Source organism: Mugil cephalus, chromosome 6 (assembly GCF_022458985.1).
Source record: "Mugil cephalus isolate CIBA_MC_2020 chromosome 6, CIBA_Mcephalus_1.1, whole genome shotgun sequence".
NCBI classification, from domain to species: domain Eukaryota; kingdom Metazoa; phylum Chordata; class Actinopteri; order Mugiliformes; family Mugilidae; genus Mugil; species Mugil cephalus.
The window spans coordinates 11,186,763-11,202,899 of record NC_061775.1 but is presented as its reverse complement, the minus strand read 5'-3'; the positions used below and the strand labels follow the sequence as shown (position 1 = coordinate 11,202,899).

General features: G+C 42.8%; 2 protein-coding genes across 3 annotated transcripts; both read left to right on the top strand.

Moving 5' to 3' along the window:
- Positions 1-76: 76 nt before the first annotated feature.
- Positions 77-5,717, top strand: rp2 (RP2 activator of ARL3 GTPase). The gene is made up of 5 exons (XM_047586623.1): positions 77-556; positions 1,583-2,251; positions 3,163-3,277; positions 3,887-3,972; positions 4,083-5,717. Exons 1-5 carry the CDS (start codon positions 398-400, stop codon positions 4,164-4,166), a joined length of 1,113 nt encoding a protein of 370 aa, XP_047442579.1. The 5' UTR covers positions 77-397; the 3' UTR covers positions 4,167-5,717.
- A 106-nt stretch (positions 5,718-5,823) lies between these two features.
- On the top strand, positions 5,824-15,491 carry jade3 (jade family PHD finger 3). Of its 2 annotated transcripts, XM_047586621.1 has the most exons (12): positions 5,824-6,040; positions 7,658-7,726; positions 7,851-7,910; positions 8,021-8,103; positions 8,223-8,380; positions 8,500-8,690; positions 8,897-9,108; positions 9,350-9,517; positions 9,593-9,709; positions 11,591-12,049; positions 12,658-12,775; positions 13,512-15,491. In XM_047586621.1, exons 3-12 carry the CDS (start codon positions 7,862-7,864, stop codon positions 14,288-14,290), a joined length of 2,334 nt encoding a protein of 777 aa, XP_047442577.1. In that variant the 5' UTR covers positions 5,824-6,040; positions 7,658-7,726; positions 7,851-7,861; the 3' UTR covers positions 14,291-15,491. The 2 variants fall into 2 exon arrangements, with proteins under 2 accessions (XP_047442577.1, XP_047442578.1); XM_047586622.1 differs by lacking the exon at positions 7,658-7,726 and having other exon boundaries at positions 5,825-6,040.
- The last annotated feature ends 646 nt before the right edge of the window (positions 15,492-16,137 follow it).

The following is a 16,137-nucleotide window of genomic DNA, read 5'->3' as shown; positions in this document are numbered from 1 at the left end:
TATATTGTGTACATAAACTCGGCGATGGTAGAGGGCTTAACTGAATGAGATTTTTGTTCACTTGTGTTTCATAAACGGGAATTAAAATTGGCCCGTGTTGCCTCGGTTGCACCTCTGTAAATCCTGTTAGCACTTGGCCGCAAACGCCTCATGAGTGCACACCTCCTCTACGTGATTGCGTAAATCTGTCCAGCTCGGTGATTGGCTGTCATGACGACCGTCGCCCCTTCCATTGGCTGCGAACCGAAACCAGTAAACGGGAAGCAAAAAAAAAAAAAAAAAATCTTGTCAAGTGAAGTGCACGTAGCTAAGCTTTTGCCTCACCTTTGTGGCGTTCCCCGGCCTAACTTTGCGTCCATAAAACTGGTAGTATTTGGAACATTATTGAGAGGGCAAAATGGGGTGCTTCTTCTCCAAGAAATCCAAAAGGAAGTCTTCAGAAAAGGACGAACGTACTCCGACAACAACGACTGTCGAAACTACTGGTAACGCGGTTCCCCTTGGCAACAACACCGACGAGGCTCCGAAGCAGTACAGCTGGGATAAGAGAGAGAAGGTAACATAATGACCTGTAAAGATAAGACCAACGCGCTGAAATAAAATTCACATGTGCATTGCTGTAGATTTAGCCCTTAAGCTCGTTCACTTTAGCCTCCCGACCTCTTACTCGTGTATCCTCTTGGTTCTGCGTAGCTAATGGAGAGCCTCCAAGAGTTGAAACCGTAAACAAAACACCATGTTAACAAGCATTTTAGCAACTTTCAGTATTACCTAACGTCAGTATACGTATAACCAAATCAATTTCCTGAGTGCTGCAGCAGTGAAAGTAAACAACACTGTTTACTTGCTGAGATTCAGTGCGCGACAGCAAACTTTTATTGACCTGAAATATTGAGCTTTAAGTTTTGCCAGATTAGCCAGAGGATTTATACGATGCTCATTATTAAGTTTTTATGTTCAAAGCCTCGTCCTCTATTTCCACGTATCCAGCGTTATCTCATTATGGGATTACTACACAGCACCGTGTAGTTCACTGCTCCACAGCTTACACACACACTAACGTTAAACACATTTCAGGCATCATAGGCGTCGACCGGAGTGTGGTTCTGCTTCCGTTTTGAGTCAGGGGATATTGCACCTTGTGGTTTACCAAATAATGTACTGCATTACTAATTTCGCTGTCCAATCTTATAATGGGTCCCAAAAATAAACACATAGTCAAATTCAACTATTCTTGGCGCACCCACTTGAGAGGTCATAAGGTGTTACAGTCAAATGGTGTTACATACTGCAACTTGTAAAATCTGAAACTGTTAACTGTAATTAGTCATCAGCTCTCGGTTATTTTAAACCAATGCTGAATACCATAACGTTCACGAAGCTAAGATTTAATGTAGGACTGTTAAAACAGAATACATATATAAAAACTGGATGGATGAATTTGCGAGTGAGTGCCGTGTACATTAAGAATTGCATGAATTAAAATTTATTGGATGTCAGAGGTAGTAATATAAGTTTACATGCTCAAAAACATCACTAAATGTATGAATACTCATTCAGTCACTTTTTTTTCTTTGTACAGGCTGACCCCAAGGACTACACATTGAAAGGGCTCAAAGACGTTACGGTGGGTCGCCTTCCTGGCAAACTGAACGGGCAACAGTTTGTCATTGAAGAGTGCGAGAACTGCAACATCTACGTGTTCGACCACTCGGCCACTATCACCATTGATGACTGTGTCAACTGTCGTATTTTTCTGGGACCCGTCAAAGGCAGCGTGTTTTTCAGAGACTGCAAAGACATCAAGTGTGTGGTGGCTTGTCAGCAGTTTCGCACGCGGGACTGCAAAAAGATGGAGGTGTTCTTGTGCTGCGCCACTCAGCCCATCATAGAGTCTTCCACGGGTATGAAGTTTGGCTGCTTCCAGTACTACTACCCAGAGCTGGCTTTCCACTTCAAGGATGCTGGACTTAGCATATTCAACAACAACTGGAGTAACATCCATGACTTCACGCCAGTGTCTGGAGAGAACAACTGGAGCTTGTTGCCAGAGACCTCAGCGGTGCTGGATTTTGTTCCAACACCGGACCCCGAGTCTGAGTTCAAGTCGATTCGAGTAGCCGCGGACCCCGCACGCAGCATTGTGCCTTTGACGAAGGGAGGGAGGCGTAAGGATAGCGAAGAGTCTTGCCTCTTTGTTTTCTTCGCTGGGGAGTACACCACTGCAAATGCACGCAAATTAATCGATGAGGTGAGTGTGAGGAGATTTTTATTAGCTTCATACCGCTGCATTTTAAAATAATAAAACGAAGCGTTTTGTATGTGGACAGTAAGATGCTGGTGGTAGTGATTAATCAGTATTTTATCCGCGATAATTAATTGCTGAAAGGTTGAGCACAGTCAGTCATTACAATTTTAACTGTTTTAAATGTTCGTCAAAGATCGTCAAAACCACAGTGCTGCGTCAGCCTGCATCATTTTGAAACAGTAATGAAAGTTTTACCAAGAACTGTAAGGAAGTTAAATAAAGATTCAGCATTCACCACAGCTATTAGAACTATGTTAGACTCCAAATTATCAGCCAATGAAATGAGTTGTACTGTCATTGAAGGTTATATTATTGTCGGGTTAAAAACAGAAATCTCTCCACAATAAAGAAGCACGTGGATCCTCTTCAGCATTAAGTTCTAAGTTTGCATTCACGTTTTTTTTTTTTTTTTCAGAAAGACTTATCAGTATTTCTTCATGAACTGGAGAACTAAGATGCAGCATTTCCCTATTTAGTAGCCCCAAATAAATATTTTATATCCTTATTTCTTATTTTTTAATAAGTTGTATAAGTATTGTACATGATCACATAAAAGCATAATTTTTTATGCATTCCTTTGTTTATCCATGACTCTAATTTATAACTAATGCTTAGCCAACATGCTCGGCTGGCTGTGCAGCTTCTTACGCATTCCACTTATGTTTGTGTTGGCCATAAAAAATGCATTACTCTAACACATAAGCATGAGACCGGATCCACATGTGAGGCAGCACAGACGTCATGCTGCACGGTTATCTTGTGTTTAAATAGGAAGGGTTCTTTTGAATATTTTATGACATGGTGCTAATTTGAAGTGTTTATTATAAACCTTTACTTCCGTCTGATTTGCACAGGCGGCCGCTAAAGGTTTTGTACTCGTCCAAACAAAAGAAGTCTCAATGCGACCTGAAGATGTGAACAGGGTGTTTCAGAATACTGCAGACGACCTTGCGGAGTGGATCACTAAAGGTAAATTCCCTTTTTTATTGTCTCTGTTGTTGTTTATGTGGTGTTACTAATATATCCGCTGTTCAGGAACTCAACTAGGTATGTCACATCATAATAGATTATTTCAGGAAGCTGTTCTATTAACCTAACCACTACGGCACAGCCACACCCTGCACATACTAATAAGAAAAACAGAACAGCAATGTGTCTGCCTAAACTGATAAAAGGAGTGTAGTATCACTTCTTTGAGTCATTTTACGAGACCTGTCGGTCATGTTATGAAAGGATCTGCCTGTTTCTTTTGGGCTCAGTCTTCTACAAAAAAAAAAAAAAACATGAAAGAAACATTACTCCCTCTCATACCACAGCATTTCCAAAACTATTTGGGACGCTGCTGCTGACTGCAAGTTTTTCTAAACTAATCTCATATATAATCCAGAGATCAATAGAATACTAGAAAAGTTCAGGATCTTAACTTTGGTAGAAGTGAGTTACTGTTGTGTAACTGAAGTATGTGAGAGGATTTTACGAACAACAGGGGAACTCGTATTGATCTGTGGTGTGAATTAAGTGCGGATGCTGACATAGGAGTTGGGATCGGGACCTAAATACTCTATCTTACTACTAAAGGTCCTGTCATTGCACTCGAGTTGAACGGTGACGGAGTCGTGGAAGCCTGCAGGAACATTGCCAACGAAGTGTTCAGTGGGACCAAGGTAATTACATTATATTCATGGGATGTGTCTCTTTACACAGATAAGCTTGATGTCTTAAGAAATTAAAAATATCCCTCCAGCCTAGAGACAGGTTATGTTGTCTTTCACAGGTTTTTGTCTCCGATAACAAAAACACTTCCTCTCGAGACGTGGACAGCTTCTTCAACTTCGCTGACATGCAGATGGGTTTGTAAATGGTTATGTATCAAAACAAACTGCCTGAATTGATTGAGATTTTTCTACTGCCCCACCACCACCGCCGCCGCCCCCGCCCCCGCCATCCAGCTCAGGCTGAATTCATGTACCGATTGTTTGCCTCTTTTTGTCATTAAAAGATGGATAGAAGGGAAGCGTTAAGGACCATATTTTATGAAGCCTTCGATAGACAAGTTCACTTCTAATGAATGAATCCGCAGACTAAGAGTCATCCCTTGAAATTCAGCTGTAAACCACTCATTAGTTGCTAACAGTGCTGTGAATATTTATATTTCTATGAATGTATTTGGTAATTCTGTCACTCTTGTGAATGTAGCTACTGGCTGTAACTGTATTTCTCTTTTTATTTAATGTGTTGCTTTTTGTCACTGTCCGAATTACTATGGAAAAATACGAGCACAAGAATGCCTGAGGGAAATTGTTTTATATTTTTGTTTCTTTTGAGGATTTATTTGTGTATGTGGTTTAGATGATTGACATGTATCCTTTTTAAATGTGTATATTTGAAACATTCTGTGTAGGTGATGACTACATGTTTAAGGATATTTGTTAGGCCAAAGCTGGTTTGTGAACATTTGTGTGGGTCACAACTGATCCGTCCACACTGAATTGTGTGAACGTGTATAATGGCTGGATTTTTGATGTAGGCAACTCATGATCATTTTTTTTTAAAGATTTATAAAATTTGTTTTGTACTCTACTTAATGTTTTTGTATAGAAACAACTTAACGTCCATTCTAATTTTTAGTAAAAGTTTCATTATGTGTGACATCATTTTGTGCTTTAAGAAAGCTGCATGAAGTTCGATGAAGGCTGGCAAACGTGAGCCAACAACAGTTTATAATTATGATATAGTAAATGAATGAGTTGAAATAGTTTCTGTGGACACTGCCATCAGAACAATGTACATGCACAGAAACCATGTTAGATGAGAAACAGACAGGGAAGTGTCCTGGTTCCTCTTTGTAACCTGATCAGCTCTTCTCTAAAGAGCTCTCGAAGTTGAAATGGAGTGATTTTATTTCATTTTTAGGGGAAGCTGTGAATTGAGGCGCACCTCTTTGACCATGCATATCATTCATGTATTGTTTTCTTGGCGTTTTAGAGACCTCATTATACACTCATTCCAGACTGAATCATTGTTGTCTTTCTCGGTGGATCACAGTTTGCAGCTTTCATTTCAGTAATTTCCACTTCCACCTATGTAAACAGCATCAAATTTCTAAATATTAAATGTTCCAGTCAATGGCAAACAGCCCAACCTCACTCAGCCAGGCTTATCATTAATTCATCACTGATTAAATGCCTGATATATCAAACAGTTTTGTACAGTTGCCTTTATAAAAGGAATATATATATATATCAGTAGGGACTTCATGTGATGTACTTTTGTATTGGTAAACATTTTGTACTGGAGCATAATGTTTTTGTAGAGCATTTTGTCTTATGAATGCACGTGTAACTTTTTTGTGTAAACGACATCGTGTCTTTATGAAATTCAGAGTAACATTAAAAGCCGCAGAATCACACAATTTGTTTGACTAGTTATTTAACATAAGTTTCTTAACGCATTGAGGTACAACGCCAGTGGAGAAGTGGAGCACACCCAGGCTGGAGGGAGCGCGGCGGGCTTTAGGACCCGGAAGGAGGCGCGGTACAATAGAGCTGTTGTACCGTGGTGGTGGACAGACTGCGAGCCTGGAGATTCCCACTGTGTGTGGTGGGATACAAAACACTAAATTTAACCAAAAGATAGAAGCAGAGCCGCTGTTTTTTACTCGTATATGTCTGCACGGTGTGTCTGGTCGTGTATGTGGCTGGAATAAAGCGGAAAGCAGAGCGTGGACTGAAGGTAAGATGGGAGGAATGTGAACAATATGCCCGTGTGTTCAGTGGGGCTCAATGTGGCAGGATTTGCCCTGGATGGTTTATCCAGGCCACGGGGCCTGCTCCTTTTTTTTTTTCTTTTCTTGCTTTTCCGTCTCTGTTCCTGCACGTTTACTTCATAAATGTTAGCGACTATTAGGCGGACGTCTTTTCCTTAGCATACGGGTCTCTGCACTGGATAGTAAACCCAGTTTAGCCACACTTACATTCGCATAAATGGCTGTAGGAAGTGACATCTTTGTATGATGGTGGCGCCCATGTTTGATTTCATAGCCTGTGGTGCAGCAGGCCCGTGTGTGTGTGTGTGTGTGTTTGGCGCCAATACTTCTCTTGGGGCAGGGCACCCATTGTTGTCCCCGATGTACTTGTAGCTCAGTAAAGTTACAGCTGACACCAACACACACAACCCTCGGGACAGTGCACGGTATGAGGAGGGCGATGTAAATAACGCGGCGACCGCAATTTGCTTATAGTTTCCTGGTAAGTTACAGTATCGGGAGTATGATGTCATATCCGTGCGCGGCCGCAGCCTCCCGTTCAGCCTGTGATATGGATCTGGTCAGTCATCTGTGTCACTGCACTTTATCTGAGTTTAGTAGTAGGCTACTACAGAAAGCTTGAATACAATCACAACAGGTATGTATGCCACGCAGTCCACAAACTTCTCCGTGGAGGCAGAAGATTATTAAACATCCCCCACTCACTTCATCCATGTTTGCAGACTGACGCTTAAAAATCCAAAGATGTTCACTTTGCTCTGATATAAAGCATAAAAAAATGTGCTACATATAATTTGGAGTGTGGAGTTATTTGCCATATTTCATCACAACTCAGGACATGTGACCAATTCGACATCAGCTTTAGTGTACACAAAGGGCGAATAGTGGCGAGACACATTTTATGATCCTCACTTAATTTATTACTGTCCGTACACTGATTTTGAGTCATGGGTGACTGGACACGCCGGCTCTATTTAGAGATGGAAACACTTGTGTCAGCAGCAGATGCCAGGCTCCTTCGAGTGCTCTGAGCTTTGTGATGTAAATTGGAAAACTTAGTTGGGAGATTTTCCTCAGCGATTGGCGTTAGTGTGCTTTACTAGCAGTACTATGGTATGGAGAGAAACTGGCTGCGTGCCTCCTCCTCCTCCTGCCCCTCCTGTCCTCATGGGGAATGTGAGGCATGTCCTGTCTGTTGAAACGCCGTACTGTATTTAGGGCTACTCTAGGTTTGAGTCCTTCTGTGTGTCGAAACCTCAATGAGTCGTCCATGTGGTTCAGTAGGCTAAAGGTACACAGTGTGGGCTGTGTGACTGACTCTCTAATTTCACTTCCCTTTAATTGAAAAATAAATGCCAAGAAAATGCTGAAAGTGCTTTCTATGTACTGCGTTATATTATTGATGGCAGGTTCGCATCGACAACACGTCAGTCATCTTTAGACGAATTCGGATATTTTTCAGAAAAAGCAAGCGACTACGCAGACCCGCCATAAATCTGCTCCGCTTCGCGTGCACTGAACAGATGCTTGTTGTTCATACGTTTCTGTTGCTTATAGGATTGACCCATATTTCTTATTTGCAGATCTGAAATAAAGTGGTTAGTGGTTTGTCAGAAGAATCTGCTAGCATGCTTTTCAATGTGAACTTTATGGTAACTATCTTTTTTTTTGTATTAATTACTCAGTTTGTTAATGATTTGAAACACAAGCTCCCACTTTCATTCAACATTATAATAATTTACTGTAACGTCTCTTCTTTCCTGTTTTCTTCCGTAGGATGTTACAGGATGAAACGTCTCAGGTCCTCCAGCAGCAGTGACAGTTCTGACAATGAGAGTGAGTCCTCACTTTACCTTAAGCAAACTGTATTCTTTTTATTATTATTATTATTATTATTATTATTATTTACCACTGCTCTTTTAAACACGTTCTCTTTCTTCATGTAGGTCCTTCGACCTCCTTCTGCTCCTCTAACCAATATGGCAGCAAACCTGGAACCCCCGCCTCCAACCCAAAGAAACCGGCTGAAGTAAGAGCCATGTTTTCTCTATCAGTCTGTGCTCAGCGCTGTTAAATGTAAAGACCCGTGTCTGACCGCTCTCTGACCCCCCCCCCCCCCCCCCCACCCCCCCGCCCCTTTACCTGTAGGTGTTTAGAAAAGACCTGATCAGTGCCATGAAGCTGCCGGACTCCCACCATGTCCCCCCGGAGGACTACTACATTCTGGCAGACACCTGGAGACAGGAGTGGGAGAAGGGAGTCCAGGTGCTAGCAAGTCCAGACACCATCCCAGAGCCATCAGTCAGGTACTCCCGTCTCTGTCCCATAGGTCTCACTCCGGACCAGCCAATCTAAATGTGCCACTTTAGCTTCTTTTTTTTTTTAGCAGCGGCACAGCACTGACAGATTTCTCTTTTGTGCTCAGAATTATTGCAGAGAAGTCCAAGGAATTGCTTTACAGCCACCAGAGGAAGTACATCCAGTGCTCGAGCCAGGAGTCAACAGAACCAGGTTATGTCAACATCAAAGAGCTGGCAGAGGCCATGTGTCGCTACGATCTGGACGACATGGACCTCCACTGGCTGCAAGCACTCAACCGAGAGCTTGTCCGCATGGGTAAGGAACGAGATTGTGAAAGGATAATCCACCGTAAAATTCTCATTGTATTGTCCCAGTGACAACGGACAGTGTTGCCAGTATCTGCAGACATCTGTCTTCCTAAGCTAGAAATAAGAGCATTAAGATTTGGACTGATGATATGGGCGACAGGGTTTTTTTTCCTGACCATGTGGGGCTTTTTGTCCCCCCCGTCTGTCTTTCAGGGGAGGAGCCCATGGATGAGCTGACAATGGAGCGTGCCATGGAGTCTCTGGAGAGGCAGTGCCATGACAACATGAACCACGCCATCGAGACGGTGGAAGGTCTGGGGATTGAATACGACGAGGACGTTATATGCGACGTGTGCCGCTCCCCAGACAGCGAAGAAGGGAATGACATGGTGTTCTGTGACAAATGCAACATCTGTGTGCACCAGGTGAACGTTATCTACGATTGCACAGGCAGCACGTCGGCTCAGTAGTTCATCAAGCAGCTCATTTAACTGAAAACCCTGAAAAAACAGAGTTAAACACGTTAAAACGGCTTTGACTGCAGTGTGTGTTATTATTACAGAAGGAGAGGTAGTTTAAAATGATCGTTTATATCTTGTTTCCAGTTCAAAAAAAAATTCCCTCAAACAGTGAATGTGCTGGTTACACATTATGTCCTCTCCGCAGGCCTGTTATGGCATAGTCAAAGTGCCTGTTGGAAACTGGCTGTGTAGGACGTGTGTCCTCGGCATCGATCCGCAGTGCCTTCTGTGTCCCCAAAAGGGAGGTGCCATGAAGGCCACACGTGCCGGCACCAAGTGGGCGCATGTAAGCTGTGCCCTGTGGATCCCAGAGGTAAGCGATCAAACCCCTCCAGTCTGTTCTCGGTTTGCCCCTCACCTGTTTTACATAAATGACCTTGCTGTGCAGGTGAGCATCGCTTGTCCTGAGAGGATGGAACCCATCACCAAAGTCTCCCACATCCCACCCAGTCGCTGGTCTCTCATCTGCAGTCTGTGTAAACTGAAGACGGGCGCATGTATCCAGGTCAGAATGGGTATTTGACGTTACTGCATCAATTTACACGGACTATATTAAAGTTAGAATAACCATATTAATTCTTACATTTGCAGCACTTATGTAATCACATTAATCTTTGTCATTACTCCGTATCGTCCTGGGACGACATTACACTCACATTCTTCTCATTCAGCTAGCCGACTGTATCATCCACACACAAGACTAGAATCAGCTTTCACCTTATTTTTAAATGTGCTGTTGAAGTTCATCAGAGTAAAATACAACCGTTATAAGAACCTTCGCTGTCTGGCTTTTCTGATATTTGGGTTCCGCTACAACACAAACTTCCCAGACAAATAATCTAATTACGAAACAACTTGTGTGAACTTAAAATGCTGGACAAATGACTTGTTGTAAACTATGAAAATCCTCTTACACTAAGCCTGTTACATACGGTAATTGGGTTACACATTTCCGAATATTATTACTACTAGTCCCAGTGTCACAGTGTGCTGCAGTTCTGTGAGTGGATTACCCAAGTGGTGTTGCCTTAACCCAGCAGAAACGACTGCTGTCGGTGTCACTGTCGCTAAATCATTACTGTCAAATACGTCAAGAACTGGACAACTCAGATCTACATTCCTTTCTATTAATTTTATTCAGTTTAAGTACAGCATGCACTTACCTTTTAAAGAAAAGATGGGCGCACCAGATTTAGCAGAGTCTATAGTTCAGCATAAAACATAAAATAGACACCACATAAAAACAAAATGCATACAAGATAACTTTACTTACACACTCAACCACTATGCACAACATGCTGCATGTATTGCCTCCCGGCATACCCAGCACACAAGAGCTCAAGATTTCCAAAGACAACTTGAGGCATCTGCATTTTACATAGTTATCCAGCTGAAACAATGAGGCGGTTTGTTTCTAATATAAAACATTTGACTACATTTGCCCATTGGTGTGTTTGGTTAGAGTGTGTATCTGTTAGTGAGAGGACCTGTTGTCATATTTTTGTGCCCCTGGCAAAGCAATGTTTTCTTCACATAAAGAAGTTTCAAGTTCTGACTTTTCAAAAGAGAGTTTATATTTCAAATGCAGGAATATTTAATTTATTAGCTTTGTGTATTTTTGTCACAGTAATGTTCCAATTACTTGACACTGTGACGTTTCACCAGCATGTGCATGAACGTTTAACAGTGCATCCTTATGTGGAAATTAATTTTATTTAAAAAAAAACAAAAACATTTTAATGTTACAAATTATTTGAAAGTGCATAGAAATCATAATTATCAGTGAAAATGTTCAATTCTTGAGGTGCTAATCGATGGAAACATCTAAAATCTAAAAAGTTACCTGGAAAGTTGATTAGCCACCTTCACCCAGTGACCAACGGTGGCGCTCACTTAATGTTAGTGTCTTTAGTCCATGAAATTTGTTTAAAAAAGGTCATCATTTATATTTTGTTTTGCTGCAGGTTTAGCAGTTACCCAATAGTAACGTTCCTTTGTTGCATAATTGTATGGTGTGCTGTACAGCTGTCCTCATGTGGCTGTGGTGCTTTGGTGCATTCAAAACTAGGGAAACAAGCTAAAGAGAGAGAGAGCACGAGGATGCAGACAGGCCGAGAGAGAGCAAACACTGACCAGATTATGACATCGCCTCGGTTTAATTGTTACACTGTGCTGAAATATTCCACTAATGCGGCGTCTCGTGTGTATTCCTGATAACAGTCGACCAGGGACGGTGAGACTGAGGCAGCGACAGGCAGGTGAAGATAACGGTGCAGGACAGGGAGGAGCTCATTCAAACGGCCAAATGTGAATCTCTGTAGTCTGACCATCTCCTCGCCGGTTACAACCTTGACGTAAATGTCTCTCTTTCCCCTTCTGCTCACAGTGTTCGGTGAAAAACTGCACCACTCCCTTCCACGTGACATGTGCCTTTGAGCACAGCCTGGAGATGAAGACCATCCTGGATGAAGGGGATGAGGTTAAGTTCAAGTCTTACTGCCTCAAGCACAGCAAGTCTAAAACGGGGGATGCTGGCCTGAGCCCGGCTCGCTCTAAGCCCCCCGGTGAGGGGGGGAAGGTGGGCCAGCGGGCACAGAGACTGCAGGAGCTGGAAGAGGAGTTCTACACTCTGATCCAGCTGGACGAGCTGGCCCATGCCCTCGGGCTGTCTGTGCGGCTGGTCGACTACGTCTACCAGTACTGGAAGCTGAAGAGGAAAGCCAACTTCAACAGAGCTCTGCTGCCCCCTAAAGAGGAGGAGGAGAACATGGTGCTGCAGCCTCAGGAGGACAGCATCCACACACGCATGCGGATGTTCATGCACCTACGGCAGGATTTGGAGAGGGTGGGTGGCTTTTCACACTGCAGCGTAGAAGTCTTTGGCGCTGAGTCTGTGTAATTCAGCTGATGGAGCAGTTCTCAGTAAACACTGTATACGTCCAGTTAATTGTGTTAATTTCTCTTTATAAATCCACTATTTCAGAACATATTTCATAACATATTCAAGATATTTTTATTGATAATCTATTGATGAAGACTTTTGACCGAACTAGTCTTGCATATTAAAACTGAAACAAAATTGATTTATCCTCATGAGTAGAAAATCTGCTGCAGAGGCTGGAAGGCTTGTCAGGTAGAGCAGATGAGAAAGAAGTACTCAAAAAAAAAAAAAAAACTGCTGCTACTGCAGTCTGCAGGGCAACAGACACACACCCAAGAAACAATAGTCATTGTTTCAAGGGAGCAATGGTACTAAACGTTACAAGTCAGCACTAAGACAGTTAATTGTTTGTGTTGTCTTGATTTAGATAATTTTGCAAAGACTGCTTTCACTTTTATGTTTGTAATTCTGATGAGATTTGAAAAAAAAAAAAAACAACTAAATGTCTATCGAGTTGTGTTGTGCTGTCTTCTAACAAAATGTACTGATTTTGTTTTTTGTCCACTGTCCAGGTGAGAAATCTGTGCTACATGGTGAGTCGGCGGGAGAAGCTGAAGGTGTTGCAGAATAAAGCCCAGGAGCAGATGTTCAACTTGCACGTGAAACTCATGAACCAAGAACTGTCAGCTGGTGAGCTCGACTTCAAAACAATAATCAACATAAGTTTTAAGCTTTTGTTGAACTAATAGGATCTTCAAGGGTTTGTGTGGAACACTAGGTTTAGTTTTGTTCACAGTCTTTTATAAGGGTGGGAGAAAATATCGATAAAGCGTTATTTTGAATGTCTTAATATCAATTTTAAAAGAGGAATTCATGTTTTGGGCCGAACGTGAACAACCTCCACACCTTGCTGAGCGGCGTTCCCTGGGGGGGTGGGTGAGGCTGTCGAAGTAGAACTTGAAACGCACTCAGAATTTAAAACTGACGTTTGCCAATAAGCTGGACAAAGAATACGCAGTTTGCAAACTGTGCTTCGCTCCGTTAGATATTCAGGGAACACGACCAACTTGCGAACTCATCTAATTATGATATGATATGCAGAATGTTGCAATATATCGCAATATCATAATATCGCAATAATGTGTCGTAACGTATCGTGATACGTATCGTATCGTGAAGTCCAGTACCTACCCCAAGTCTTAACCAGGTGAGATCATGTGGGGTGGTGCATTCAGTGCACCCTGTTCTTGTAAGACAATCTCAATAATACCCTGTAGTGTTGTGTTGGGCTATTATTTTCAAATCTTGTAGTGAGTGTAAGTTTGGCATCGGAGAGCGGTTTCTCTTTTCACGAGTGCAACCTGAGTCCTGCATCAATGAACGATGGCTTAATCTTTAACAAGCGTGTCTTGTTTTCCCTCCAAAGGTCTTCCTGCCTCGTTCCCAGCGGAGAGCATGCTGTTTCGGCCTCCTCCCAGGATCACTCTGAAGCTAAAAATGCCCAAAGCTTCGAGTCTCGGCAACGGACACCCCAGCTCCAAATCCGGCAACGGGCCACTGTGCCCGGACAATAGCGGCAATGTTACAGAACACGCTGGAGAGGGGCTGGGCCTGGGGAAGCCTCAGCTGCACGGCCGCGGCCTGAGGGAGGAGCGCTCCAACGGCCGACTGTCTTCCTCGAGCCACGCGAGCGGCGCTGTGCTGCCCGCTAAACTGACTGGCAAACCTTTAGCGCTGCACGCTGCACTCCACGGACATTCATCCAACAGCAATGGCAAAACGGACCCGGACCGCGCGTGTGCGGCCAAATCGAACGGCCTCTTAGAGAAGTTCGTGGCTCAGAAGGACAGCTCTTGTCAGACGCCCAGTGGCCGGGACGCTTCCAATGAGGCCTTGGACAAGAGCAGCTTTCGCAAGTCTGCCATGGAGCACTTCGGCAGGTCTTTCAAGGAGGCAACCATTAACTTGGTACGGACCACGGAGGACCTGCGGGCCTCTGACAAACTGTCCCGAAAGGGCTCGGGCAAGGAGAGGCTGTGGGCCAAACCTGTGTCTGAACATAAAGTGAAGAACATGCGAGCTTACCAGGACAGTGACGGATACTGCCCCGACCTGGAGCTCAGCGACTCAGAGCCGGAGGCCAAAGGGAGGCACAGACAACAAGGGAAGAAGTCTCTGAGCTCCAGACACCCCGTGCAAAGGTGACGGCTGTTTGTTTGCTCTCCTGACCCTCTGCCGGTCAGGCCATCTCTCTTTGAACACATGTCTATCAGGGACCAGACGTAGCCACGGGGCTCACGGTGCACTGACCACCAAGCAGAAGACACAGGAGCAGGGGAGGGAAGGTCGTCGCTCAGCAGCATTTACCAAGAAGCGTAGCCCTGTGTCAGTTTTGGTTTGAGAACAAATATGTCCTCTGAGATTATCATGCTTGCCTTTCATTTGTGTCCGGAACAACAATTGTACTTCACACTATTTTGGATGAAACACTCCAGTTCAATTTGCCTTTTGACTAAACCTGCTGTACATAAAACGTTCAAATTGGGATGTAAATAATGTCTAACTCATTGATACTTCAGTGGCCAGAGATTGAAGCTGACAGACGGAAATTGTTCATGTAATTGTCAAGTAGCGGAGTCCTTTTTGAAAACACGAATGCCTTGTGTGTGTCGGAATGCTTCACACCCTCCTTAGTACCTTTAGTTTTGATGGTTACAGTACGTCACATCCTGGCGAGACAAAACGCAGTGTAGTCTGTTACGTTTGTGTCTTAAACCGGGACTAATGTAAGAACACATAATAACATTCCTTGATGCATCCCTCAGTAGCGGGAACTGAAGCTGGATGCGTAAAAGCAAAAAAAAAAACTGAGTTGTTTGGTTGTGGACCGTCGGTTTGCCTTTGATTCTGGTCTTGGATCATCACACGGTCGCCTTCGTTGTCGCAGACGCTGAATCGTGAAAACAAGCTGTGAAACATTCATGTTTGCAGTCTTTGCTGTTACTCGTGTCCCTGATTTGATAATAAAGAACCGGGCGTGGATGGTTCATTTGGCTTGGATTTTTTATTTTTTTTAATACAGATCTCATACTTTGAGTGGAACCTCTTTTTCTGTACGTATTTTACCACAAAATCAACTGAAGCTGGTGATTCATGGAGAAAAAAAACAAGCCTCATCATCACTATAAATAACTTTTACAAATACACACTCCTTCAAACAGGTTTTCTGTTATTATATTTAAATTGTGGTAAATATGTCTTCAAACACAACATACAAACGGTTTATGAATTGCAATAACACTAATATGTTCAGAAAACAAACAGAAAACACCTGCATGTGCATTTTCACATGTACACATTTGTTTCTCATTTGCAAAGTAGATTTTTAAATAAATTGCCAAAATCATTTGTGGTCTTGTTATTCCTGTTAGAATATGATAATAGGGATATTAAGCTTGTTTTCACAGATGGTGCTTTAGATGGAAAAAGAGAATGACTTTATAACGTGATGAGTTCCACGTTAAAACTTCAAATCAGGTTATTGTGTTTCATTGTGTTACTAATTTCTTTCTGAAGTGGCAGCAACGTGCTTTCTTTAAAAGGCTAAACAAATACTTAAAATATGCCCCATGCACCTTTCTGTGCTTTGCATCAGTTATCTGAAGTGAACGCTAGATGGCAGCATTAGCACTTCTAATGTAATCTAGACTAAAGTCATCCTGCACACACAGCTGTACGTATCTAGGTCATATTTAGTAAACATGTGTGTTGCAGGAAGATCATACACACTTCAGTTCAGTTCATTAGGTACAGTAAACGAATATATTCTAATACAACAGTCCTTCGCTAAATCCTCCTCCGTGTTTTAATGTTCCGTTTAGCACCACCAACTACATCCTCCTACGTGACCATCCAGTTAAATTATCACATTTCTCACTCAGTTTTCACATAAACTGAACACTACAACTTTCATGAAGCTAAGATTTTGTGCAGGACTGTTTAATGTCGGAGTGGATTCATTTTCCTTAGTGTACCTAATTAACTGGCAAATG